The 24,603-nt window shown below is 33.5% G+C and overlaps 3 protein-coding genes across 9 annotated transcripts; all 3 read right to left on the bottom strand.

Annotated features, from left to right (window-relative positions):
* Positions 1-1,768: 1,768 nt before the first annotated feature.
* LOC109807439 (serine/arginine repetitive matrix protein, putative (DUF936)) lies at positions 1,769-5,083 on the bottom strand. Of its 3 annotated transcripts, XM_083075587.1 has the most exons (5): positions 3,871-5,083; positions 3,150-3,371; positions 2,717-2,808; positions 2,270-2,640; positions 1,769-2,173 (listed from the first exon to the last, which is right to left on the bottom strand). In XM_083075587.1, the coding sequence occupies exons 1-5, from the start codon at positions 4,927-4,929 to the stop codon at positions 1,947-1,949; spliced, it is 1,971 nt and encodes a 656-aa protein (XP_082931713.1). In that variant the 5' UTR covers positions 4,930-5,083; the 3' UTR covers positions 1,769-1,946. The 3 variants fall into 3 exon arrangements, with proteins under 3 accessions (XP_082931713.1, XP_020225541.2, XP_020225542.2); XM_020369952.3 differs by having other exon boundaries at positions 1,769-2,640; positions 3,871-5,080; XM_020369953.3 differs by having other exon boundaries at positions 1,769-2,640; positions 3,150-3,368; positions 3,871-5,078.
* Positions 5,084-7,872: 2,789 nt separating this feature from the next.
* Positions 7,873-12,834, bottom strand: LOC109807048 (glucan endo-1,3-beta-glucosidase 8). Of its 2 annotated transcripts, none has more exons than XM_029273617.2 (2): positions 12,351-12,834; positions 7,873-9,053 (listed from the first exon to the last, which is right to left on the bottom strand). In XM_029273617.2, the coding sequence occupies exons 1-2, from the start codon at positions 12,410-12,412 to the stop codon at positions 7,934-7,936; spliced, it is 1,182 nt and encodes a 393-aa protein (XP_029129450.1). In that variant the 5' UTR covers positions 12,413-12,834; the 3' UTR covers positions 7,873-7,933. The 2 variants fall into 2 exon arrangements, with proteins under 2 accessions (XP_029129450.1, XP_020225166.1); XM_020369577.3 differs by lacking the exon at positions 12,351-12,834 and adding an exon at positions 9,585-10,386.
* Positions 12,835-14,155: 1,321 nt separating this feature from the next.
* Positions 14,156-19,871, bottom strand: LOC109807296 (S-adenosyl-L-methionine-dependent methyltransferases superfamily protein). Of its 4 annotated transcripts, none has more exons than XM_083075583.1 (11): positions 19,456-19,871; positions 19,280-19,377; positions 18,319-18,423; positions 18,028-18,089; positions 17,662-17,736; positions 16,084-16,615; positions 15,904-15,993; positions 15,502-15,660; positions 14,882-15,021; positions 14,601-14,675; positions 14,156-14,478 (listed from the first exon to the last, which is right to left on the bottom strand). In XM_083075583.1, the coding sequence occupies exons 1-11, from the start codon at positions 19,632-19,634 to the stop codon at positions 14,419-14,421; spliced, it is 1,575 nt and encodes a 524-aa protein (XP_082931709.1). In that variant the 5' UTR covers positions 19,635-19,871; the 3' UTR covers positions 14,156-14,418. The 4 variants fall into 4 exon arrangements, with proteins under 4 accessions (XP_082931709.1, XP_082931708.1, XP_082931711.1 ...); XM_083075582.1 differs by having other exon boundaries at positions 15,874-15,993; positions 19,456-19,870; XM_083075585.1 differs by having other exon boundaries at positions 14,882-14,988; positions 15,874-15,993; positions 19,456-19,869.
* Between the last annotated feature and the right edge of the window lie 4,732 nt (positions 19,872-24,603).

Genomic DNA, 24,603 nt, shown 5'->3' with positions numbered 1-24,603 from the left:
TGTTGCCATAACCATTGTCGCCACCCCATCACCATGGTCATTGCCATCAACACCATTGACATCGCCACCATTATTGTTGTTGTCGCAGTAGAGATGGTGACAATTGCAATAACGAAGATGATGACAACAATGATAAAGAAAACTACAACAACGATAGTACGTGGTTACATCTTAATCTAAATTTATTTTAATCTAAAGATTATTATTAGCCTTTGTCATCAATTGTTTGTAACACTGTCTTTTTAGTAGAGTTGTCAAAATGGGCTCAACCCAGCGAGCAAACCCGGCCCACCACGGGTTCGAGCCGGGTTAGGCAAAAAAAAAATTGAAAATTTCAGTACGGACTAATTTTGAACCTGCCTCACTAACAACCCGGCTCACCCGGGTTGAACCCGTGGTGAGCCAGGCTGACCCACCAACCTGTAAAAAAAATGTTTACTCTTATTTGGCCAAATTAGGGTTGCACCCTCACTCAGTTCTCAGTTCTTCTCATAGCCTCATCTAATATAATTCGTCCATGCCGCACTCTGCACTCCCGCTTTGCACAACACCAGCCACCAGCACTGCACTCCTACTTCGCACAGCACCAGCACTACACTCCCACTCCGCACAGCACCAACCACCACACCGCACGTCCGCACTACACCAACCACCAACTGCCACCACACTGCGCACAACGAGTCGCGAGCCACCGCAAGCCACCGTGCTTCCATTTTCGTTCTTAAATTAAATTTTTTTAAAATTAGGTGAGCCAACCCATTTAACCCACCAACCCGTGGTGGGCTGGATCGGGCTGGGTTACCCGTTTTGACAGCTCTACTTTTTAGTATTGGCGTGACAGAAATATTAATTTAATCTTGTTAAGTTATTCTAAATTAAGTCTTTCAACACTTCATGTTTCTTTCATATTTTTACGATGCAACGTTCATTGTTAAAACACCTTTATCTACCTTTACAAAATTGAAGATTTCTACTAGCTCAACACAAAAATAAATAACCTTATAAAAAATTTTAATGATTGAAACAAAAAATATTAAAAAACTATAAATATAGAAAATAAATATCTTCTTAAACTATAGGAACTAAAAATGATTAAAAAGACAAATATAAAAATAAAAAATATATTTTAAACTATAAGAATTAAAAGTTAATATGTGCCAAACAACATGAACTAAACAAGTATTTTAATCATAATTAAAAAAGGCTTCCGGCGTGGAAGGCATTCATCTTTATAATTTGAAAATGGTTTAAATGCTTTTAATTACAACAAAATGAATAAATTTTAATTTTAATGTTTGTAAAAGTTATCTTTGTTTTTGATACATCTAAAATTCAAAATTATTATTTTTAATCTCTGTGTAATAACTTTTACTATTTATTTATCCATTAAGAGGTCAAGGAACCCTTGTTACCTATAATTGCTAATGATATAATACAAGTGTGTGACACCTCAATTTTTTTATATAAATTCTTAAAATAAATGTCATTTATATCTCTTAATATTATCATTAAGGACCAATGATAGTGATTTTAGATCAATAAAAATCAAAGAAAAAATATTTTATGGAGGACTAAAATTAAAATTTACTCATTTTACAAAGACAAAAATTATTTTACAAGGACTAAAAAATGTTTACAAATTTTAGAAGCATGAAAAAATGAAGGTTTTGTTTTTTTACAGAAATCAAAAACAAAACCAAAACTCACTAATTTTTTAAGAAGTCGAAAAGCAAATTTAAGTTTTTTTAAAAAATATATTCAACAAGTCAACAACAAATAATCAAGCTTTGACCTGTTTTTAGTGTAAAAAATCATTCAGTCCATTATCTCATCCACACTGAAATACAATGAAATAATCATTCTATCGGATGAAAGAAGAAGCACTTCCTCTCATCGATTTCAAGATCCAAACACAAGTTATGAGAAAGAAACTCAGAAATTCATGATTAAGCAGAACTATCAAAAGTCGTTCCTACGTGCTGAATAACAAACCCGTAGATCTTTCTTTTCAACTTCTCAATCTTTTCTGTAAGTGAGTCATCCCCTTTGGAAACCACGCGGTCCAGCCATGCATTTACACGCTTTAAGTGTGACAAAACAACAGCAATGGAGCCACCATCCAGGGGCAAGGCTTTTTTCCCATCAGCTGTACACTCTCCAAACACTTTAAATCCTGCATCAAGGGACTCCTCAACGAAACGTAGAAACCACATTTGCATTTCAGATAGCAAATTTGCTCCAAGCTCTACTGATTCTTTCATTCCATTACCTCTTGTCCACACACCGGTACTCAGACTGGATTGTGGTGATGAAGAAACAATCTTCATGTGGATCTTAGCTGCACCCAGAGAGTTTCTTTTCGATAAGTTTTTCTGCAATGTTGATGGAGGATCAGCAGTTGTGCCGGTTAGAAGTGATACTATCTGGAGATCAGTGGCCAAAGCAGCTTCAACCCAGAGAGAGAGTGACTTCGACTGTTCTGTTGGAATGCTGTCATCAGGTGTCTCAGAATTATGTCTGTTGGCAATGGATTCCGCCGTTGCTGTTGATTTCAGCACATCATCATAGATGGTGAAGAATCTGTCTATGGTTGGCAAAGGATTTCTGGCCTGGCACACTGAGCAGAGGTCTGAAAACATGCTGATAAACAGAAGAAAGAAAAAAATGCATCATTCATTTGGAATATATAAAATTCAGGTAAAAGTGCAATTGTTACCTTAAATTTCTTATAATACATTCAGTGGCATTGGCCTCCTCTAGTGCTTCAGCAGCAGCAGTAGATGCAAGAACCTTCCTTTGCATTGCTTCCTGTTTGAGTTGATAAGAAGGCATTTTAACTTATTAAAGCAAGTAAAATGACCAAATTAAATGCAATGCAATCACTTTTGGAAAATGATTGAATATTTCATGGTTCTAGCCCTTAATCAGGATGATACCTATCTATTCTCTTGGCTTGTTTTTGTCGAAAAATCAGTGGTTTGGCTGCTCAAACTGGTAGAATATGATAACTACAATCCATATGAGGGAAATTCTAATTTTCATTAGAGAACTCAGAACTATACCAAAAGCACTAGAGTTTTGTCCTTCTTATTATATGTTTAATTCTAAACCCTAAACCCTAAACAGAAGTAAATTTTCAAAACCCATACCTTTCCAAGCCTTGCAAGGTTCCCAGACACAGCATCTAATGGAACACTTCCATCAGTCCATTTCTTTTCATGAATCGTGATACCCATGGCTGCAAAATTAGAATTATCTTCAAGGCCACAACTTTGAGGAGAACCAGCTTTAGTTTTCTCATTGCTCGAAGAATCATTGCCACCCGGTTTCTGACCACTCACATCACTTAACCGCCTGGACATTGCAGCCTGCTAAATCGCATCAGTAAGATGCATTGTTTGAATAGTTTCAAAAACTAAAAACACAATCAGTTTTCCACTTTAAGCTCAATCACGAGCAACTCTATAAAATCTATTTGGCTAAACTTCTCCAGAAATATTTCTAGGAGGAAAAAAAATGAAAAAAGTTTCTTCATAAGCTAAAAATAGCTTATGCATAAACTAATTTGAAGAAACTTTCTTGTATTAATTTCTCCAAAATCTTATTTTTAGCTCACATAAAAGCAAATTTTAGTTTTGGAAAAGCTGATTTCAATTTTCCTTTCTGTTCTTCTCTTTCAGTTTGTCCAAACAAGCCTTAGCCCTTTTAGTTTCACACTTTCATCTCGAGGATTTGAACCTGAATAAAGCTAATTTTAGAATAAAAACACCTTAACATGTACAACATCCCTTCACAATCAATTTTAACCAAAACGAATCTATACTAAACAAAATTCCACCTTTCTGATGCCAAATAATCCAATTCACATACCTGAGTCCGCAAAATTGCTTGCGCGTCAACCTTACTCTTAGAGCCCCCCTTTTCTCTGGCTTCCCCTTCAACAGGCGTGGCCGGCGGTTGCTCATCCCAGTTCTTCCTCGCGCTCTTGGCCGACCCAACCAACGCATCGGAGGTCTTCGCAATCCCGGCAACAATGGTGGCCATCTTCTTCTTCCCGGAGGAGTCCCCCACCAGCGGCGAAACCTTAAGGCCGCCAGACAGCCTCCTCCCAGGCGAAAGCGAGGCCCGCCGCGGACTCGGCGACGGCTGCTTCCTCCCAGTGGGAGAAGGCTGCCGGTACCTCGACGGCACAACGATCGCCGGCTCCCTCGAAGCCCTCCGATTCTCCTCACGCGCCGAGACAAGGCTGGGCACAACGCACTTGGAAGGAACCGGAGAAGCAGACCTCTTCCCCTTGGTGACCGGAGAGGGGTCACGCTCCACAACGGTCTTGCTATTTCTAGAGTGAGACCTCTTGGCGGTGGAGGGAGACGAGAATCTCTGAGGAAGGACGTTGTCGCGAGGGGCAAGAGGCTCTCTGGAGTTAGCCTTGTCTTTTGGTTGGTGGTGGATGGGGACAGGGTTAGGGTTAGGGTTAGGGGGTTGGTTTGAGAGGTAGAGGGAGAGGGGGTCGTGTTCGGAGTCGGAGAGGGGTTGGATGAGGAATTGCCTGGTGGAGGGATTGATGCGGGCGACGAGAGGCTCCGGCGAGCCGAGGAAGGGGTGGCGGCCGGCGAGGGGGCGGATGTTGGCGACGGAGGGGAGGGGGGAGTCGAAGAGGAAGCGGTCGACGTGGAGGAACTGGCCGAGCTGGAGGCGGTTGGAGAGGATGAGGTCGGTGTCGGGGTGGGAGAGGAGGACGTAGGTGGAGTTGAGGGAGTCGGAGAGGTTTAAGAAGAAGCCTTGGTTGGACCAGAGGTCGGAGCCTGCCAGCGCCGGCACGATTCCGATTAGTTGGAGGAGCGGGGAGCGGTGGTCGCCTGTGACGCGGGTGTTGGTGTTCATGGCCTGCAGCATTTTCAGGAGGATGCCTGGGGTGAGAGAAGCCATTGTTGTTGCTCTTCTGATCTCACTCACTCACTCACTCACTCATGTAATGTAAGGAGAGAGAGAGAGCGGTTACATAGATCACAGGGTAAGGCTTCTTCTGTGCCTTTGAATTCAAATATTTGTCCCGTTACTCTTGTGAGTTGTGATCATTCGCATACTATATTATTCTCATGCCGTTTATTTTTGAATTCACTGGACCCACACGTTACCGTTGCACAATTTAATGGATCGATTTTCTTTTTTCTTTTCTTTTTTTCTCACTTTGCCTTCTTCCAAATTATTTACTCTTTTTCACCTAACATTTCCTACAGTGAAAAATTAGATTAATAATAATAATTTAGGATTTAGGAACTTGCTTAGTAATTTAACTTAATATAAGAGCAAATCTTAACCTATTACAATTTTTTAATACCTTAATTAGATTTAGATTTTTTTAATCGAATGTTTATTAATGGTGTGTTTAATTTTAATTTTTACATGTTGTAACTAGAGGGGGGAGGTGGATGATATTAAAGTATTTCAAAATATTATTAAATAATATTGCGACATACAAAGATTGTAATATTAAAATTAGTTTTTGACAAAGTAACTAATTATCATAATATGATGAACATAGTTAAAGAAACAATCATAGTTATTTTAAGATACAAAGTGGTGTTATGTTTAATGGTTAAGTTGCATCACTTTGTTGTGTATCATTAAAACATCAAAAGAGTGATCGGATAAAAGGTTCAAGTAATGTAAAATTTAGATAGGAAATAAAAAGAGAAAGAAATAGAAAGATATAAAGAAAAAGGAGAATATGAAGAATAAATTATGCATTACAATTCTTGATTATCATTTTTAATTTGTCTAAAATGTTTAATTTACGGTAATAAAATTTTCACTAACAATAGTTATCTAACTAACCAACTAACATCATTTTCTTATTTATATATACATATCAAAACTCTCCTCCTCTCTCCCTCACCCTTGTCTTTAGTAGGGGTCTTGAATTCCAAAATATATGTTAAACTCTCAAATTTTTCAAGAACTATTCCAAAAAATTACTCTCACATGTATTAAAGAGACTAGAGAATAATTTTAAAGATCAAGTGTTTGTCTTGTTTTTGAGCAAGTGAACATAGGATGTCAATTAATATTCATCAACATAAGCTCCTTTCTAATTGACATCTTAATGACTAGTGATTTAGTCAAGTGGTTGAGCCATAAACCTCTAAACTAGTTGAGGTAGTGAAGCTACTTGTTCCTCATGTTCTAACTAAGGTGGTCGATATGACAAATTATATTTAGGGTAGGTTGTTTGAATCAAAGTTTCATCAAAAATAGCTACCCCAAGCTAGTTGCTCTAATGAGTCGAACAATTAGTTTAAGGACAGTTGAAATAGTTGTATTAATTTGAGTAGAATTGTTTCAATTTTCACTTGTTGAGCTTTGGTAAATCAAACGATTAGTTTAAGGGTGCTTGATAGTCCAAGTTAGGAATTATAACATGTGGTTTGGTACTTGAATTCTTTTAAGGGGTACAAACTCAAATAATTTTTTGCGAAGTTCACTATTGTGATCACCCACCATTTTCATATGTTGCTCGAAAAAGCAATTTTTCCTTTAAAGAAATATCTTGTTATCGAATGTTTTATATGTTCCTTATAAAACTAAAAATATAGCTCTCATCAAGTAAACTTTCATCATAATTGATTGTATTATGTGTCTATGGTCAAAACATAAGAATTTATGTTTGCTTGCTAAAAGACATAAAAGTAATATCTATTAACTTCAACCTAAATGTGAAAAACTTTGTCAATAATGTGATATCAAACACACAAGAAAGACTTTTCAACTTTTTCTTTTTTATTTAAAAATTAATTCAAATTTAAAGATTTTATTAAATAAAGTAGAAGTTGAGAAAAAAAAACTCATTTTTTATAGACTCATGATTTTCATAAAAAGATCAATTATTGCTATTAGCGATGAATATTTTATACTAATTTTATATAAATAAATTTGAAAAATTACTAATTTTGACTTGAAATCTTCTTTCATAAGAAAATTAAATTTTCTTTTAAAAGTTTTATATCATTGTCCCATGTCAGTTTATTCAAGAAAAAATTTTACACTCACTTTTAAGTATACTAATTATTTATATCTTTATACTTTTAATTTAGAGCATCTCCCTTGGGAGTTCTTATAAGCAACCCCCTCTGCCACATCATGCCACATCAGCTCTTTTTCACTTTATGAGTTGCTTAAATTTTAGCACCGAAGCTTCTACAAACAACTTTGTTAAAATTTAAGCAACTCATAAAGTAGAAAAGAGCTTATGTGGCATAATGTTGTACATGGAATTGCTTATAAGCAACCCCCACTACAGATGCTCTTACCATCGTAAATCTGGTAACGAGACATTCACTCATTTTTTGTGAAAGTTGGTGCATGATATTAATAATATAAGTCACACTTATTTATTGAAAAAATTATATATTGCAATATTAATGATATATTAAATATAATAATCACCTAAATCATTTAATTCAATAGATATTTTTAAAATAAAATTTAAATTTATAACATTACTACTTAAAATTATGAATTAAGTATTTGTGTCTTATATCTAACAAAAAAAATTAGTTAAACTTTTTTAAAATTATTTGTCCCTCGTTATGTTTTATCAAAGATCTTTAAATTTTTTTAGTTAACTTCTTGTAAGAAAAAGATAAGCGTAAAAAAAACAATATTACCTAATTATATTTGATAAAATCGTGTTTCTCTTTATAACATAACCATATTAAAGTAGTTATCAACATAGGAGAATCCAAATCCTTTAAAAATGAAAAATAAAATAAAATAAAAATGAAAGTGCCCAAAACTATCTTATAGTCAGAAAAAAAAAAAAGAACAAATGTATCTAACTAACAGAAATCTAATTTTTTTTCTTCAAGAATATAAATTAAAAATCTGTAGGGGCACATTCTTTAAGTGCTCCATGGCTTCTTTAATCAGTCAACTATAGTAATATTACAAATATAATGTATATAGCCAAAGCTTTCTTCAGAACATTTGTTAGCCTTTCCTGCAGTAGTAAAGAAAAGCCAGAAGAGAACATTACAGGGAACTGGCAACCCTTTTCTGAAGGATCATCACCTGTGACTATAGCCAAACCAGAGAAATCACAGTCCCAATCCTTTTGGTTATTAACTTGATAATACATATTAAAGGCATAAGAAGCGTTCCCTTGGAGACTCAAACTGTTGCAAGAAGAACCATACCCCAACGCAGTGCAATCTGATTGGCTGCAAGCATAGTCAATACTATCAGCCAAGTAGTGAAGATCCTTAACTTGAGGATCCAAGACACACCACTGTTTCTCCATATATCTTATACCCTCCACAGGGACCAAACCCTTGTTATACTGTCCTTGTCCTGTCAAGTCCAATTCATACTTTGGTTTCCCGTCAAACTCATAAAGCCCCCAATGCCTCTCAAAGTTGCCAGGAGCAATACTTTTGGCATTCTCATCAATAAGGCTGAATAGATAAATGTCAATTAGGCTTTTCCTTTTAGGGGTACCATTTCCACTAAGGGCATGCTTGAGCAAACCCATGTTGAACCGTTTTGCATTTTGGACATTAGCATTCCTATCACCATCAGTTGGCCACCCTACTTCTCCAACTATGATATCCATGTCAGGGTACCCTGCCTTCTCTAGGGCCCAGAGAAGGGTATCCAAGTTTGCATCAAACACATTGGTGTAAACTGAATTACCATCTATGAGAGGCTTGTTGTTTCCATCAAAGAATGCAAAATCAAAAGGGAAATGATCATTTCCATAGAGACTGAGGAAAGGGTAGATGTTGACTGTGAATGGTGCATTGTTTGCATATAAGAATTGGACTATTTCGATTGTCTGGTCTCTTACTTCAGGCCTGAAGTCACCAGCTGATGGCACTTGGTTTGAGTCTGGAGAATAGTAAACATCAGCATTGAAGGGAACAGTGACTTTGATCTGTGAGCCAAGGCCCCAACCATTGAGTGATGTTTGTATGTTCTTAAGAGCTGGCAAAGTTGACTGTAGATAGGAGCCATTATATTCCTTAAGGAAAGGTTCATTACCCACGGCAATATACCTGCATCACAAGCATAGTGCAGATTAGAGTTATTTGACTTAAACACACACAAGGACACAACATAAGCTTATATATGACCAATAAGAACATAAAGTGCATTACATAAAAGAATGATGCCATTTAAACTCCTTAGTTGGGGTACTGTAGTAGGGTTCTGATTTATCAACATTCCTTGAAACATTCGCCTTGTTTTATTATTTTATGAAGCTAAATAGATAAAAGATCATGAATATGTATTGGAAGAAGTGTGGTATCATAAAATTAGCATAAAATTCAATTGCTACAAAATGGAGTAATTGTGACATGGGTACTACCAAGAATTTGGACCAAGAAAAATGAAACACAAGCTAATAGCATCTTGAATAAAAGAATAAGAAAATAAACAAAACAAATTTGCAAGATAAATGGAAGAAAGCATAAGTGAATCAAATAGTAGAAAGAAACATTGAAAGAAAGAAACTATCTGCAAAGAAAAGATGCACACATAATGTGATCATGAATGTCGAATATACACTCGTAGAACTACTTAACTTGATATTTAGTCCACCAGGGTACAAATAACTAGTGACATTCTCATAAACCCAAGAATCTGCAACCTGAGGATTCTTACTCATCTCCTCCAACATGTTATTGGGTATTGCAATCATGACTTCAATATCAGTCCCCATGAGAGCTGCCATGATCCACTCTTCAGCATCAAACAGCTTCAGTTTATCAAAACCATTTTCTTGAAGCATCTTGATCACCTTATTTGGTGGAAGCTTATGAGTTGCCATGGTTCCCCAGTTGACTCCAACCCCTGAGCCACATGAGGCCATGGTTAACAACATAAGAAGGAATGCCACTAGGTACCTAACACAACAAAGTGCCTTTTCTTGAGCCATTTTATGGCTTTCCCTATATTCCGGTCTTAGCCTCGAAACTAGCAAAGATTCAAGAATAGGGACAGAATAGAAGCCAAACAAATGGGAGAAAAAGAAAGGGGAAGGTATGATTCTTGCCACAGGAATTTATAGACAAGGAGAGATTTCTTTATTAGTGCCTTCACAGAGAAGGTAAAAAAACAAGGACTGAAATTTGGAGTTTTTTAGAATATCATGAAAAAGCAGGAAATGGAACAAAGATTCGTTCCTTAATTCAGTGATAATGCCAGCATGTGTTGCATTAGTGTTAAGCTCTTGGATCATCATCATCGTAAGCATAATCATAATCATAATAATAGTAAAAGACTGAAAGGAGTTATGTGTGGCCAATCAAGTGGTTCCCCTGCCAGCATGCATACGAAATCCCACACATCATAGGGCATTTGGGACATTAGATAATTGAATCATCAATTAAAGGCTCAGTAGAGGGACAATACTTTATACGAGGTTTACTCTTCTAAAGTGAAAATCCAATCTTTGATTAAAATAAAATAAATAATTAATTTTATTTCTTTTATAACTATTATATTAATACTAAGTATCTATTAGTTTAATTAACAAATTTCTATTTGAGAACTAAAAATCTGAGTAATCCATCTTTAAGTTTTAATATAGTCTCTTTTTACAACTACATTTCTTTATCTATAATAAATGGACCCAAACTTTGTTAAAAAAATCGAGTTTAGTAATATTTGAATTAATATTATATGCATATACATAATAACTTACATGATTATTAAAATCAATAATTTTTTCATCCACTACAAAATTGGGTTCATTTGATGAAGAGGCATAGGTCTTAGATCTAATAGTGTGTTTAAAAACATGTCAAGAATGAAAAAAAAATCACTTTTGCGATGTAGAAATTGTAACTGTTAGCTTTTGAAAATCACATCTCTGACATGGAAAATCATATCCCAAACATAAAGCCATATACATGCTATAAATAATGAGTAACTAATTGATATCGTCTCAAATAATCATTCAATCGTTTAGCTATAATGTGTGCCTTTTTCTTTTGATCTCTTTATCTTAGATTGTTCTAGAATTAGTCATACTCTATGCAAGTAAGTATACCCATTCAATAGTAAATAAATTAAAGTAAGTCTCTACCCCATCTAATTATCACTATATATTAAAAAAAAAAAAAGTACTTAATGCACGCTGGAAATATAAAGCATCAAGCTCAAATCTCCATACTTTCACACTATACTTTCACACATTAAGAGAAGTTTATTCATTCAAATCTCCATACTTTCACACTATAAGAAATATAAAGCATCAAGCTCTCATTCTCTAAAGAAAAGGATAGAAGGCAGTCATGTAGTGTTCTCATTGTCAATACGGAAAATCTGTACAAAATATTCAGAGTTACGTTCCTATAATTTATAGAAACTGATTATGTACAGAATATTCACAGAGCCATTTTCCTATAATATAGGAACTAATTATATGTAAGAGAAATTTTAGGAGGATTAATCAATGACATACTAATATACAGGTAATTATCTCAATATTCTCTCTTGTGTGCTCTCATTATATATATATTTTTATGCTAACGTACTGAACTGTAGTGTTGTTTCTTTCAAAATGGAAGGTTATAAATAAGTTCATGCAAAATGGAGACAGAAGACACTTTGGTTGTGGACAACGCATTGACTAGTAATTGACTAGAATAGAAGAGAGACAGGGTCGTCAATTCTCTAACTTTCCACCTTCAATTTACGTGTACTCTTAATCCTATTATCCTTTGTATATATCTTTTTGGTAAAGCATAGCCTTTTGCTTTAATAAAAGGGACTACGTCCAAGGACTTCATTTTGTATTACAAAGAGCAACAGCACTTCCCAAATATAGAAAATTAAAATAGTCCCTCAAAGGAAAAGTTACCATCACATGAGGAATTCTAGTTTTCCGGTTATTGTCTGTCTTGGGAGTTGGTGATGGCCAAAAGTTTCGTTTTTTTATTTTTTATTAAGACTTAAAAAATGAGATTTTGTACGGACTATATAAATAAGAGTGTATTTATGACCTACATACTTCGAAAATGTATCTTCAAAATGTATTATTTTTTAATTTGTTAAAATTTTAAGTGTAAATGCATCTTTAGTCATTAATTTGAAAATATTATTACTTTGGAGATTTTTTTTTCTCAAAAAATTTGAGACCCTTTCTCATAATTTTAAATCAAATAAAGCTAATAGATTCAACCAAGTTAGGAGTGATCATATTTTTCCAATCTAGCCGAATATGAAATATCGGATACAAAAAATTGAGAAGCGAATGAGTAAAATCGGATTAACAATTTGTCGGGTTTAAAAGATTGGTTTAAAAAATCCTACTTTCATAATTTAAGTGAAAGTGAAACCCTTACCTAGTGTTGTTATTCGTCTTCTTAGTTTCTCCTCCACTCTCAACTTTCTCATCTTCATTCATTTCTTCTTCCTTCCTCTCATCTTAAACCAACCTTCAATGTTCTTTCTTTGATATCTCAACACAAAGTTTTTCTATATTTTATCTCATATCAGTTCCAATATTTATGCTAAGGGGACTCTTTTCTTCTATACTTGCCATGCCTAATTTCTATTTTGGTTTTTTCTTTCTTTCTTTTTTTGTTGTTGTTAGCAAGCAGCTTGAGAGAAAACTTGTTGCATGGACCACTTCTCAACAGATTTGAACCCACCCTTTTCTGAAGCTTTTAGGGTTTGTTGAGGGTATTGTGAGGTTGGGTTTTAAAATTCTAGTGAGACCGTTGTGTTGAAAGAAGGTATATTGAACAATATTATTCGAGGAAACGCAAATTCAATTAATTGATTAATTCGAAACCAACCTAATCAAAGACATTATTGGTCAAAAATAGGGCTAATTTTAGAGTTTACGGGTTCTTGTGGTTTGGGATTTTTAAACTCGAAACCGACAAATCTCGTCTGTTGATCATGCCTAAACCAAGTCATTTGTGAATTTGAATCAAATTGATATCAAATTAAAAGAAATAAATGTTCATATTGATTTCAAGTCAAACTTCAAGCCCAAACAATTCTTTTTAAATCAAATTGAATTTAGTTGAGCACAGTTTATTTCCAGTTCTATTATACATTGAGTAGCAATATACCATACAAAATATTTTGGACCAATTAATCACAAATCAACATAGCTTATTCTTATTGGTTAAATGGAAAGCTAAAGGTATTTGATGGAAATAAAGGGAGGGCATTGGAACATACTATTCATCAAGTGTTACCATACCATTCAGGATTACTCTTATATATTTGATAGTAAGCAGCAATTAAGTTTTCCCTTAAAAAAATAATTTGGGATGTTAGTCTTTTCGACGTGACGCAGTATTTTCAGTTCTAAGAAAAACGAAATAACGATTGTTTGCAAAGCAAGCATGAAATTTGTATTGGAGCTCCTGATTAAACAAACTAAGCAGATAAACCACGCATAAACTAGTCCACTTGTCCTTTGTAATCCACTAAGTCCTGTCTTTTTCCTTTCTTTTATCACTTTACTTTAGAACCAATCAAAACCACCATTTTGAGGAAACCTTTGACCTGGTTCGAAATCTAATCTTTCAAAGAGATTACGATAGAATGATTGATTGCAGTGCTTTAGTTCACTGTAATTTTCTCTAATCAACTAGAGATATCTTGAAATATAGATTAACCAAGTGAATTGTCTACATAAAAACATTTTTCTATAAAGATAATTAGTAATCAAAGTCAGGGTAGGGGTCCAGAGATTTATACCACTGTAGTATTTATAATATATACATTTTGCTGAAAGAAGAAGGGACGTGATATCATTAAAGATTGCATTACTCAGGTACTTATCCGGTCATCCCCCTTTTTTCGATTAAAATTTATCAAATACTTGCAGTGAATACTTGTGACAGAAATTTTCAGTTCTGACGAAGATCTAGACATCCTTACAGATCATGGTGTGACTAAAATCTCTAACGATTAAGATACACTATCTAGATCGACTGAAAATAGTGCACGTTCTTGATTGAATACAACTTAGCAACAGGGTTGCATCGCCTGATTTGTGGCCAAGAGGCCAAAAAAATTTCAACCGCTATTTATCCATAAAATAAAAGCACTCATGTCATGAGTTTAACTGACTCTGTACCTGGCCCACAATCTACAGTAGTAGAATAGTTGTTGATAGATCAATCCATACTGCAATATATAATAATATTATAGTTCTGTGTATAATTCGAAAGCACCAAACGCAGCTTTAAAATCAACTGGGTGCTTTTTGCTTTAAAGTACAATGCATAAATGCATCTCAAGAAGAATGAATATACCCTTCTATAGTTTCAATGAATATTGCCTATTCCTTCTGTTAAATGTCACATTACACTAAGATTGTTTTCGAGTCATCAGATAGAACATGGCACTGAATCAATCAATGCATCCATCAAACCCTGAAAACTAAGGTTATTGACTATCTTCAACAACGCATGCTTCAGGCAACCTAAAGCTTAAACAAAACATTGTCTGCACAGTAAATAGAAAGCAAAAGCCATGAGTAGGTAATTATACAAATTCTAGTGTTATACATATCAACTAGAAGAATAACGAGATACCAAAATGATCTAAAAGTGATGAATTACTGATACCTTGTTTGGAGCCACATCCCTAACCCTATGAAATCTTGCATCTTGTATAGGAGCATTTAAAGCAGATTCTGCCACCTGCAGGATAAAGTTCAATGAACTATACAAACAAATAATATACATATTTTATAATTGTCCATATCCAAGTAGCTTAAAAAATCCAGGTACCTAAGCCGTCAGGATGAATGGAAGATTTAAAATAACCATAAAACAATGAAGTGATTGATATTCTAACCTAAACACAAAAAGGGAAATGTGCAACATTAATAGCATAATGGACTCACAGCTTTTATAGACTCCTGAGTTTCAGTTGCCCTAATGAAGCAATAGCAGTGAATCCATGGTAGACATCCTTTCCAATATTTCCTCTGGATTAAACCCCTGAATGCATCTGGCAGGGCATATCTTTGAGTTACATATCTGCCTATAAATCTTAGGATTGTAATAAAATTATAAAAAATAAAAATAAAATAAAAAACCTTGAAAAAGAATTTGCATACACTCGACCGCAATGCAGAATGCAAACTAAACAAAATGCTAAGAAATAAAGTCACTAATGAATCTTAGTATAGATTATAATTGCTAGATCATTTAAAAAATTCAAGTTCAGCCAGATAGTCAATGGGTCCATCCCTCGCAAAAAATGAAGATCTAAAACTCTCATCAAAATTGATTATAGAAAGTATACATGTTAAAATATATATCAATCTACATTCGCTTAAAACAGTAGAGATGCTCACCAACCTAGGGGATGGAAGAGAAACTGCTTGCAGTTTTAATATACTAAGCAAAGGACATGTTCAAATACTTCTTATAGATGAAGGAAAATAAGGATCTCACCCAAGTGAATAAGGCCACATGATTTGTAAAAGAAATAGTTACATTATATTAAATGACATTGTACCTAGAAACTCAATAGCAGATGCAGGTAGGTTCATTATTACGTGATCAAAATGTTCCCAAGTTTTTGTCTTAGAGATTTTAGAGCCTCTCATTCTCTTGTTCGTGCCACCTTTCCTCCTACCACCTTCCAGGATGCCAGTTTCATGAGCCCTTCCATTCCCTGACAAATGAAAACAACTGTCAAGTTTACTTTCAAACTTACAGATTATTGTTATCAATGTTGTAATTGTTTTCTTAAAAGAAGGGGACTGTAAAACAATAAGGTTCTATGCCTTTCAAATCTAGAACTAAAATTGTAGAAATCTTAGACAAGCTAGAAGATTACAGCTACATCTAGTGACAGCCTAATGTGATACTGCGGCCTGTAGAATACCTTCATCATAACTACTAGAAGATCTTTTACCAGCAGTTACAGATGTAGCAGCATGCCTTGTTGAACCCTGTACATCCTCTAAACCACTATTATCGCTGTCTCCTAAGTCTTTTGTAGCAACTACAATAGGAATATTAGTATTAACTACTAAGGAACATGTTCTTGTATCACAATTAAGATAATTGACGTTATTTTCCATAAAGATATTACCAGTTAGCAACTCATTTTCAGAATTTGATTCAGCATTGTCTTGTATCTTGCATGTGTGACTAGCATCCAAAATGGGAACTTCGGGTGAGTGTTCTGATGTGGCCTCAGTATTTGGCACTTCCATCAACTGGGAGATGAATTTTCTAGCATCCATGTTGTATGCATAAATGCAATCATCAACCTTGTTGATTTTGGCATTAATCCTCAGATAGTGAATGCTATCTGGATTTAAATCATTCGCATAGACTATGCATCCTTTCTGTGCTGCAGGAATTGCAAACGGACCTATACCCGCAAACATGTCACAAATGGTCTCTCCAGCATGGAACATTGAGACTAACCTTTTGTGTTCATGTTCCAATCTTGAATTCCAATAAACCAAACTGTAATCAAGCTTAAAAGTGGCACCATATTGCTTCACTTCTGTAATCATGTTATGCTCTCCTGCTAAAACTTCAAACTCTGGCACACGAAATTCATTTGTAATGGTTCCAACTTTATTCACAATAGTTTTAATTCTTGGATAATTTTTCTGCATAAATAGAGAAAACAAAGAAAATAAATAGGAAGAACATGTATAATACAGCATGCTTAATGGTATAAAGATAGAATTAATGAATGAATCTTCAAATGGACATCTTTATAGCAATGCAAAGGGAGTGTTACTCAAACATGTATAGAATTCATGAATGAATATTCACATCTTCATAGCAATGCATTGCAAAGGTCAAAGGGCATGTTACTCAAACATAAATGCAGACATCAAGGTAACCTCTTAATCTGTAGAATAACATCATTCATTTTGCTTCAAACATACATGAAACAACACAGATATACATGCCAGTAACATAGTACTAAAATGAGGAAGCAGGATCAAATAGATCGAATAGGAACTCATAATTAGATTAGGAAACTGGGAGACCAAGCTCCTTAAAAGGAAAGGCCCTTTGTTAAGACTGAAAATGCAAAAATAAATAAAAGATAACAAGGGAATTCTACATGTGCACAGAATAACCCAGGGACCCAACCCAGCCAAGAAACCTCTCCATTTTACTTAAATCTAGCCTACCATTCCCAGATCCTTCCCTCCCCTGTTTTTATCTTGACTGCTAGCCAGTTACCTCCTTTTCCCATACACCTTGCCATGTAGGCAAGATTGTTACAGCACTTTACAGTCCAAATTCCTCTTCTTCTCCTTACTCACATTGCCCTCAAAGTAGTAGTGATGTGAGGCCAAACAGGATCAAAGATTCTAATGCTTAATTTACAGAAAATTTTACAATATTAACAAAGTAAGACAGGGCAAGAGAAAAATTCCTAAACATGGATTTGGAAGAGCAAATTTATTATACTGCAGCAATAGTTATGCTATATACCCAAACAGAGAATAATGTAACGCTGACTATTCCAAACCAAAATGAATTAAAAAGGAGAGAATTCAGTGAAGACAAGCATAACATCTTTGTATCTGACTTGTAAACAATACTAGTGCATTTCATAGCAGCAGTAAATAGACAAAGAAAGCTTGTAAAAAATATATTGAAACTAAAACTTAAACCTCAATGCAGTTGTACATACATCATAAATAACCTTCGCAATAACATCTTTATAGGGAAGTAATTCGTCGTGTAGGTTTAAATGGGCAACTTGACCTGTATAAAGTAGGATATATGTTAGTTTACTATCAGCAACCAACCAAACAGATTTAATTGTTAACGAAAATGAACATCACTACACCCCTCTGAAGGAATCAATATTAAAGAATTAATAAATATATATTGAGTTTATAAAAAATATTATAAAAAAAAACTTAATATAAATAAATTACATGTATATAGTTAAAAAACAAAAAAAAAATTTACAACGCATAAAGGGCAAAGAAAAATAATACAGCTCAGATACCACTCACAAAATGATCATAAATTATTATTCCAAATACTTAACAATTGTTTCAAATGATGAAGGCACCTCCACTCCAGTAGGCAGTATCTGCTTCAGCACATGTTCTATGAAAACAAAAAATTGTCATACAATTGTAAATAACATATAAGCACAAATGTAGGAAACAAATGAATCATTACAAATCCAATTTTTAAAAGCAAAGAATGTAAAAAAGTTACTACAATGGTCCTGAGTAAAAGAGACACTTTGAAGTAACTACTCCATCAACATGAAAAAATAAAGTTAAAAGACAGCCTTGGCAGTATGATTGAAGAGAACAATGCATTCACTCACCTGCACTCCAATAAGAGTACCCTAGTGTCAACGAATAGGGCACAACTTCAATCTCACACAAGCCCTTAAGCTCGTCAACCTTTTGTTTTGGAATATCCGATAAATCTGCCCCAACATTCAATTCAAGTCAGAGAGAAAGAAATATGTATATCATCATCATCATCAAATAAAGGGAATACTCCTTTATGGTGCCCACATTTTCAAAGACAATTATAACCTTATGTTGTATTTTATTTTTTTCTATAACAATAAATAAAGGGAATCATCAATATATCAATATATAAAGGGAATATATAAAGGGAATACTCCCTTATGTTGTATTTTATTTTTTCTATAACAATATATAAAGGGAATATCCATTTTTGGTGTCCACATTTTCAAAGACAATTATACCCTTGTGTTGTATTTTATTTTTTTCTCACTATTTTATATTTAAGAATAAAATAGGAACAATATATATACAAAAAATAATAATAATAACTACCTTCTTTAAAAATAATAACTACCTACTTATTTTTAGAAACACTATCTTTTTTTTCTTTTTTATGGAGTGTCTTTTTCCTGCTAGTATTAATTAAATTACATAGACACCATCAAGATTTTGTGAAATTAAACACACCCTACTTTTTCTATCCCAGCACTAACCTCTTAATTATTTGAAAAATATTACATTGACATCCCCTTAGACCAATTGTTTGTAAAATATTACCCAGTGAGTACTGAGTACTGAGTAATGACCCTCTAACACAAGGAATGAATGTGCAATCAAAAACATTACATTGACATTCCCTTGCACATTACATCAACCCACTTAATTGTTTAAAAAATATTACCGAGTAGTGACCCTCTTACACAAGGGATGAGTGTGCAATCAAAAACATTACATTGACATCCCCTTGGACATTACCTGTTACCACCTTGCTCAAATATATTCTAGAGAAGCAAAAGTTGACACATATACCTTGGTTCTGAACTTTGTCAGAGAGTATAAGATAACGGTTTTTGGCACAGGTAGGGTCCTCGGTGATGGGTTTAACTCGGGGCTTGTCGAGCAAGTAACTGCACAAACAACAAAATCGGAAATTAAAAACAAAGGATGCGAATGAATGAACAGAGAGAAATAACGGCAATACGGACCCGTTGAGGATTCGAGTGGCGAGCGTGCAATGTTGGCAAGGGATTCGAAGTGCCCACAGTTTGAATTGCACGTCGAACTTGCTCTCGTCAAGATGCAATTTTGAAAGCACATCGGAATGCTTGTGAACAGCTTCTTCTTTGTTCGTTAAACGATTCGTTTCAGGAGCTCCACTACCCATTGGTGTCTACTCGAAAACCTAGAAGGTAGAACAGTTCCTCCCAGCGTGACCAACGAAATTACAGAATATTAGCAAAGAAAAGGGACGAAAATGAGAGAGAGAGTGGTTTGGACTTTGGAGCAGCAGTTATGCTCTGTGAAAGAGATTCGGCGTTTGACGTTATTTCTTTAGGGCGGCACCAAGGCAGGGTACACTGGTAGAAAATTTGGAAATGGTTCGGTGAGGGTTTTGTTTTGTGGACTATGATTTAATTAAAACATTTATAGTTTATTATTTTAAAAATATATATTTCTTTTAATATTTTAATCTTTTTAATTTATGTTCTTATATTTAATTTCAGCATTTTCTTAAAAGTATCAATAGTTAAAATAACTATATATTATAACATAAAGTGTTAATTATAAATAAAAAATATAACTTATATCTTCAAAAATATATATTTATTATACATTTCTATTATATAAAAAATAAACATTTATCCAACATATTACACTAATTAAATTACTAATAATAACATAAAATTAAAAATAAATGTCAAGATTAAAATTAAAATACACAATATATAAAAAATAATAAATTTAAAAGAGTGAAATTACAAATAACATTCCTGTTCTCGATTCTAAAATAAAAAATAATTATTTGCTATAAATTTATTGTGATTAACCAGGTAATATTTTTTTTTTATCTAAATAGTCGTATTATCAAAATCCTTATTTATCCTTATTTAGAGTGAGAATAAAAAGTAAATTGAAAGTAACGTATAATAATTTTACTCTAATATAAAAATATGCTACAATACTTATAAAAAATTATTAAAAAAATCATATGTTAATAATAACGAGTCAACCAACAAAATAACAAGATGAATAAAATTGAATTTAATATTCTGAAGTAAAATCTCAAGTTTTAGTGTTTTAGGTTAAAAAAAAAAAATGATTGAAAAAATGAGATTCTGTAATGTCCCGAAACTCTTATTCTTTCTTTCCTTCCACTACTTCAAATCTTCTAAACTCTATGTTCTCATTTTCCTCTTAAGGCCGAGGTGGTGTTCTTGATAGGCTGAATTCATCTTTTTCCTCCTTCCATCCGTGGTAGCTCGGAAACTCTTCTTCCTCATTTTTCTTCTTCTTCATAACTTTGAATCAAAGTTAGAGAAACTTCACATTTCTGTTTGTTTGGATAAAATTGTTGTTGGTAAAAGCATGAAAGGTGGATTGAATGAACTATTTGAGAAGTTGTTCTGTTTCGGGGTTTTCGGGCCAAATGGAAAATTTATTGGTTTTGATCTCGTTTTGGTTTGTATGCTGGTTTTTAGGTTGTTTTGTTGCTTTACCTTGTTGTAAATGCTTGGAGTTGGTTGCATGCGTTTGAGTTTGTTGAAATTGCAAGTTTTGGTTTGAATTTTCAAACTTGAAGTGCCTATTTTTGAATTAATGCTAGGTGTGTCTTGATGGCGCCGAGCGGACATTCATTAGAGACCCAAGTATCACTATCATGTCAGGTACGAGGTTAGTCGCATTGGGCGTGATTTAAAATAGGAGCCTCTAGATGAATGGCGTCGGACGTGAAGAAGGTCACACTGGACGCAATATTAGATAGTAGCTTGTATGGACTCTTACTGATATGGCGTTAGGCGCAATGTTGGTTGCGTCAGGCGTGGATGCCCCAAGGAAGTCTTTGACTTCATGACATTGGGCGCAAGGTGAGTTGCATCGGGCGTGATTTCATAAGGGAGTTTCTACCAAACTTATGCCGAACTTGAGAAAGCCCTAAAGCTCTCAGGTTAAGGTTAGGTCGGGCGTGAACTAAGTTATGTTGGGTGTGACCTTTATTTTTTGGTGTTGGGATTGAGTAATGATGCTTTGTATGTGTTAATGTTTAATATTGGTTTAGATATGTTTGATATATGATGTAAATTGATGCTTGATTCATATGTATACTTGGGAATGATATATAGGAATGTTTAAACATGATTTGGTATGTATGTTCATATGATGATGAATTTGATCATAATGGCGAATTGACCATGTACGATGTATGATGCATTGTTTGAATGTGGTGCCTTATGACATGTGTTTAGCCTAGGGCTTGAGGAGAGGGAAAAATATTTTTGAACAAAAGAGCTCACATAAAGTCTTTTGAGAGTGGTGCTTGGATATGCTACTGGTGTAAATGAGAATGGTGCTTGGATAGGTCATTGGTTTTGGGTGGGAGTGATACTTGGATAGGTCATTGGCTTTGGGTGGGAGTGGTACTTGGATAGGTCATTGGTTTTGGGTAAGTCTCATCTAAGTCCTTGGCTAGTGTTGGAGTGGGGTATAAGGTCGAGGGTTATTTCCTTAACCAATTATTAGGAAAGATTGCACGGTTCCTAGCAGATAGACAGTGGCAAAATTCATAAGTGACTTGGTAATGCATGTCAATATTGTAGTAAGCCTATACCCGTATGTACTATTCTAGACGGTGGAATCGGACTTCCATTAGTGTAAGTGACACGATTTGAATAAATTCGAGAGGGGATTTGATATCTCAATTTGTTGTGACCAAGCGAGCGCATTGGACATAAAAACAGTTGGGGTGATTTCGGTAAGATGTGATGTTACTTATATTGCTATGTTGTTAGGGAGATCTCCCAAGTGAATGCGTGACAACGCATTAGATGATTATGCATTGATATCTCTTATGAGTTGCATTTATTGCATGATTGTTGTATGATAGAGTGCATTGTTTGACTCTATGAATATGTTGGGTGATATGATGATTGTATAACATAGATGTGGACTATTTTGCTTGCATGATAAATTTTTTAACTCTAACTTACCCTTTCTGTTTCTATGTAAATGGACTACAATGATCATACTTGGTACGAGAGTAGGTTAGGGTTAGTTTGGAGCTGTGATGACCGTCGTTAGGGTGTGTGGGATTTTGATTTTGATGTCAAATATACATATAATGTATTAGTTGTAGTGCGAGAACATTACTGTTGTTTTGGATGACTATATATATTCATATACATATTTTATGATATGGTTTGTTTATATAAACAGAGGTTTTATTTTTACTCGTATATCTATATGCATTATTATTAGTCAATGATTATCTTGGTCGACTAGTATAGTTACATGATACACATGATGTAAAGGCCATGGCAAGTTGTTACAAAACCCTTTAGGACAATTACAAATACAAAATTAGAGTTATACAAATTGATAGCTCGGTCTAGTCTAACTCGACTCACCATAGGTTGGGAAATAGGTGGGATAATCCAACCCGATCTACCTTTTGATGAGCTTAAAAAAAATAACTCATCACTGTTTGGTGGGCTAAATGTATTAACTAATTTAAATTGAAAAATAAAAATTAGTTATTAAAATTTATAAAAAAATATATATTATAATCTTATATTTTAGAATTACAAATAAGATACAAAATGTAAAAAAAAAAATACATTAATTACAACTAACTTAATCAACTTATAATATCAAAGTTGTTATATAAAATATTGATAAATAATATTAAATCAGTACTAATCATCATAATTTACAATTAATATGTACAAATTTGTCAATGATATAAATGTATAGTCACAAAATTTAACATTTGAGAACCTAATTTTTTTTATTTTAAAAATATACTAAATTGACCAACCTAACTCATCACAGCTTGACCCATGATAAATTAGATTATAAGTGAGTTGAATCAAATTATTCTTATAATTAAAATTGATTAATTTTTTTTATCCAACTTAATTTAAATTTGTGGTTAATTGAGTTAATTCTTTTTGATGATTATATACAAAATCAAGAATGAGATTAATATAAATCATAAATATAATTAAAAATGTTGACCGTAAAACAAAATAAAAAGAATCAAAAATACCTTAATATGTATCCCTAAATTATAAAATTTATTACTAACCTTAATAACATAGTTTTAAAAATCGGACCGGTCATCGAACCGGTTAAGGTACTGGGTCAGTGGGTCAAAGGTTGAACCGGTGGGTCACTAGTTGAACCGCATGACTTGATTTTTATTAAAAAATACTTATATTAAATATATTTTATACTTATAAATTTTAATAAATTCATATCTTATTTTAAATTAAAAATATAAATAATATGTACATATATAATATGTTTGCAATTAATATCACAAAATAATATATGTAATATTTACATAGATATTGCATTATTAAATATATAATTTAAATTTAATAATATACTATAAAAGTTATTTAAGTTGTATATATTGCAAACAAATATATTAGAACAAGTAGTCATTGTTATATTTAATAAGACTCCTTGCTTTTTCATTAAGAGATTCAATTTTCATTATTATTTTTGTGATTTATGGTCCCTTAAAAAAATTTAAAAAAAAAAGAAAAAAAGTGGTTGAACCAGTTTGACCCACCGGTTTACCGGTTGAACCGGAAAATTGACCGGTTCAATCCGGTTTGAAACGGGTCGACTGCATAACCGATCCAACTTCAGATTCGAACCGGCTGAACCACCGGTTCCCGGTCCAACCGGTCCAACCGGCCGGATCGATCCGGATTTTAAAACACTGCTTAATAATAACTTACGAGTTCAGAAAGATTAATACTTTTATTTTTTTATTTTTTTATATATATACTTATAACCCAATTATACAAAAATTGGAATCGAACACAAGATAAACAAATTCAGAAATATCAATCGGAATCTAAAATTCTTGTGATATTTATTGCCTAATTGTAAAAAAAAAAAATGGAAATTGAAAAGATACAACCGAGAGTGTGACAAATTAACATACCATACAACTGTTAACAAAAAAAAGGAAAATAAAAATAATTTGATCCAAAATAATAATATGTTACAATAAATGTTAAACTTAAATTTATAATTACTAAAACGAATGAATAAAAATATATAATAAATTACGTGACATATTACAAAACCACTTCAACAGTCTATAGTGGATAAAACCAATT

The sequence above is a fragment of the Cajanus cajan genome, chromosome 5, assembly GCF_000230855.2.
Source record: "Cajanus cajan strain Asha chromosome 5, NIPB_CcT2T_4, whole genome shotgun sequence".
Taxonomy (NCBI): domain Eukaryota; kingdom Viridiplantae; phylum Streptophyta; class Magnoliopsida; order Fabales; family Fabaceae; genus Cajanus; species Cajanus cajan.
This window is presented reverse-complemented; position numbering and strand designations above follow the sequence as displayed.

Coding starts and splice junctions, on each gene's coding strand:
- LOC109807439 (XM_020369952.3), bottom strand. CDS start 4,929: ATGGCTTCTCTCACCCCAGGCATCCTCCTGAAAATGCTGCAGGCCATG. Junction 3,372..3,870: donor AAGCAATTTTGCGGACTCAG/GTATGTGAATTG, acceptor GATGCGATTTAG/CAGGCTGCAATGTCCAGGCG. Junction 2,809..3,149: donor ACCTTGCAAGGCTTGGAAAG/GTATGGGTTTTG, acceptor CAACTCAAACAG/GAAGCAATGCAAAGGAAGGT.
- LOC109807048 (XM_020369577.3), bottom strand. CDS start 9,937: ATGGCTCAAGAAAAGGCACTTTGTTGTGTTAGGTACCTAGTGGCATTC. Junction 9,054..9,584: donor CCTGGTGGACTAAATATCAA/GTTAAGTAGTTC, acceptor CTTGTGATGCAG/GTATATTGCCGTGGGTAATG.
- LOC109807296 (XM_083075582.1), bottom strand. CDS start 19,634: ATGGGTAGTGGAGCTCCTGAAACGAATCGTTTAACGAACAAAGAAGAA. Junction 17,737..18,027: donor CTTCATCATTTGAAACAATT/GTTAAGTATTTG, acceptor CTACTTTATACA/GGTCAAGTTGCCCATTTAAA. Junction 16,616..17,661: donor TTGCGAAGGTTATTTATGAT/GTATGTACAACT, acceptor CTATTTATGCAG/AAAAATTATCCAAGAATTAA.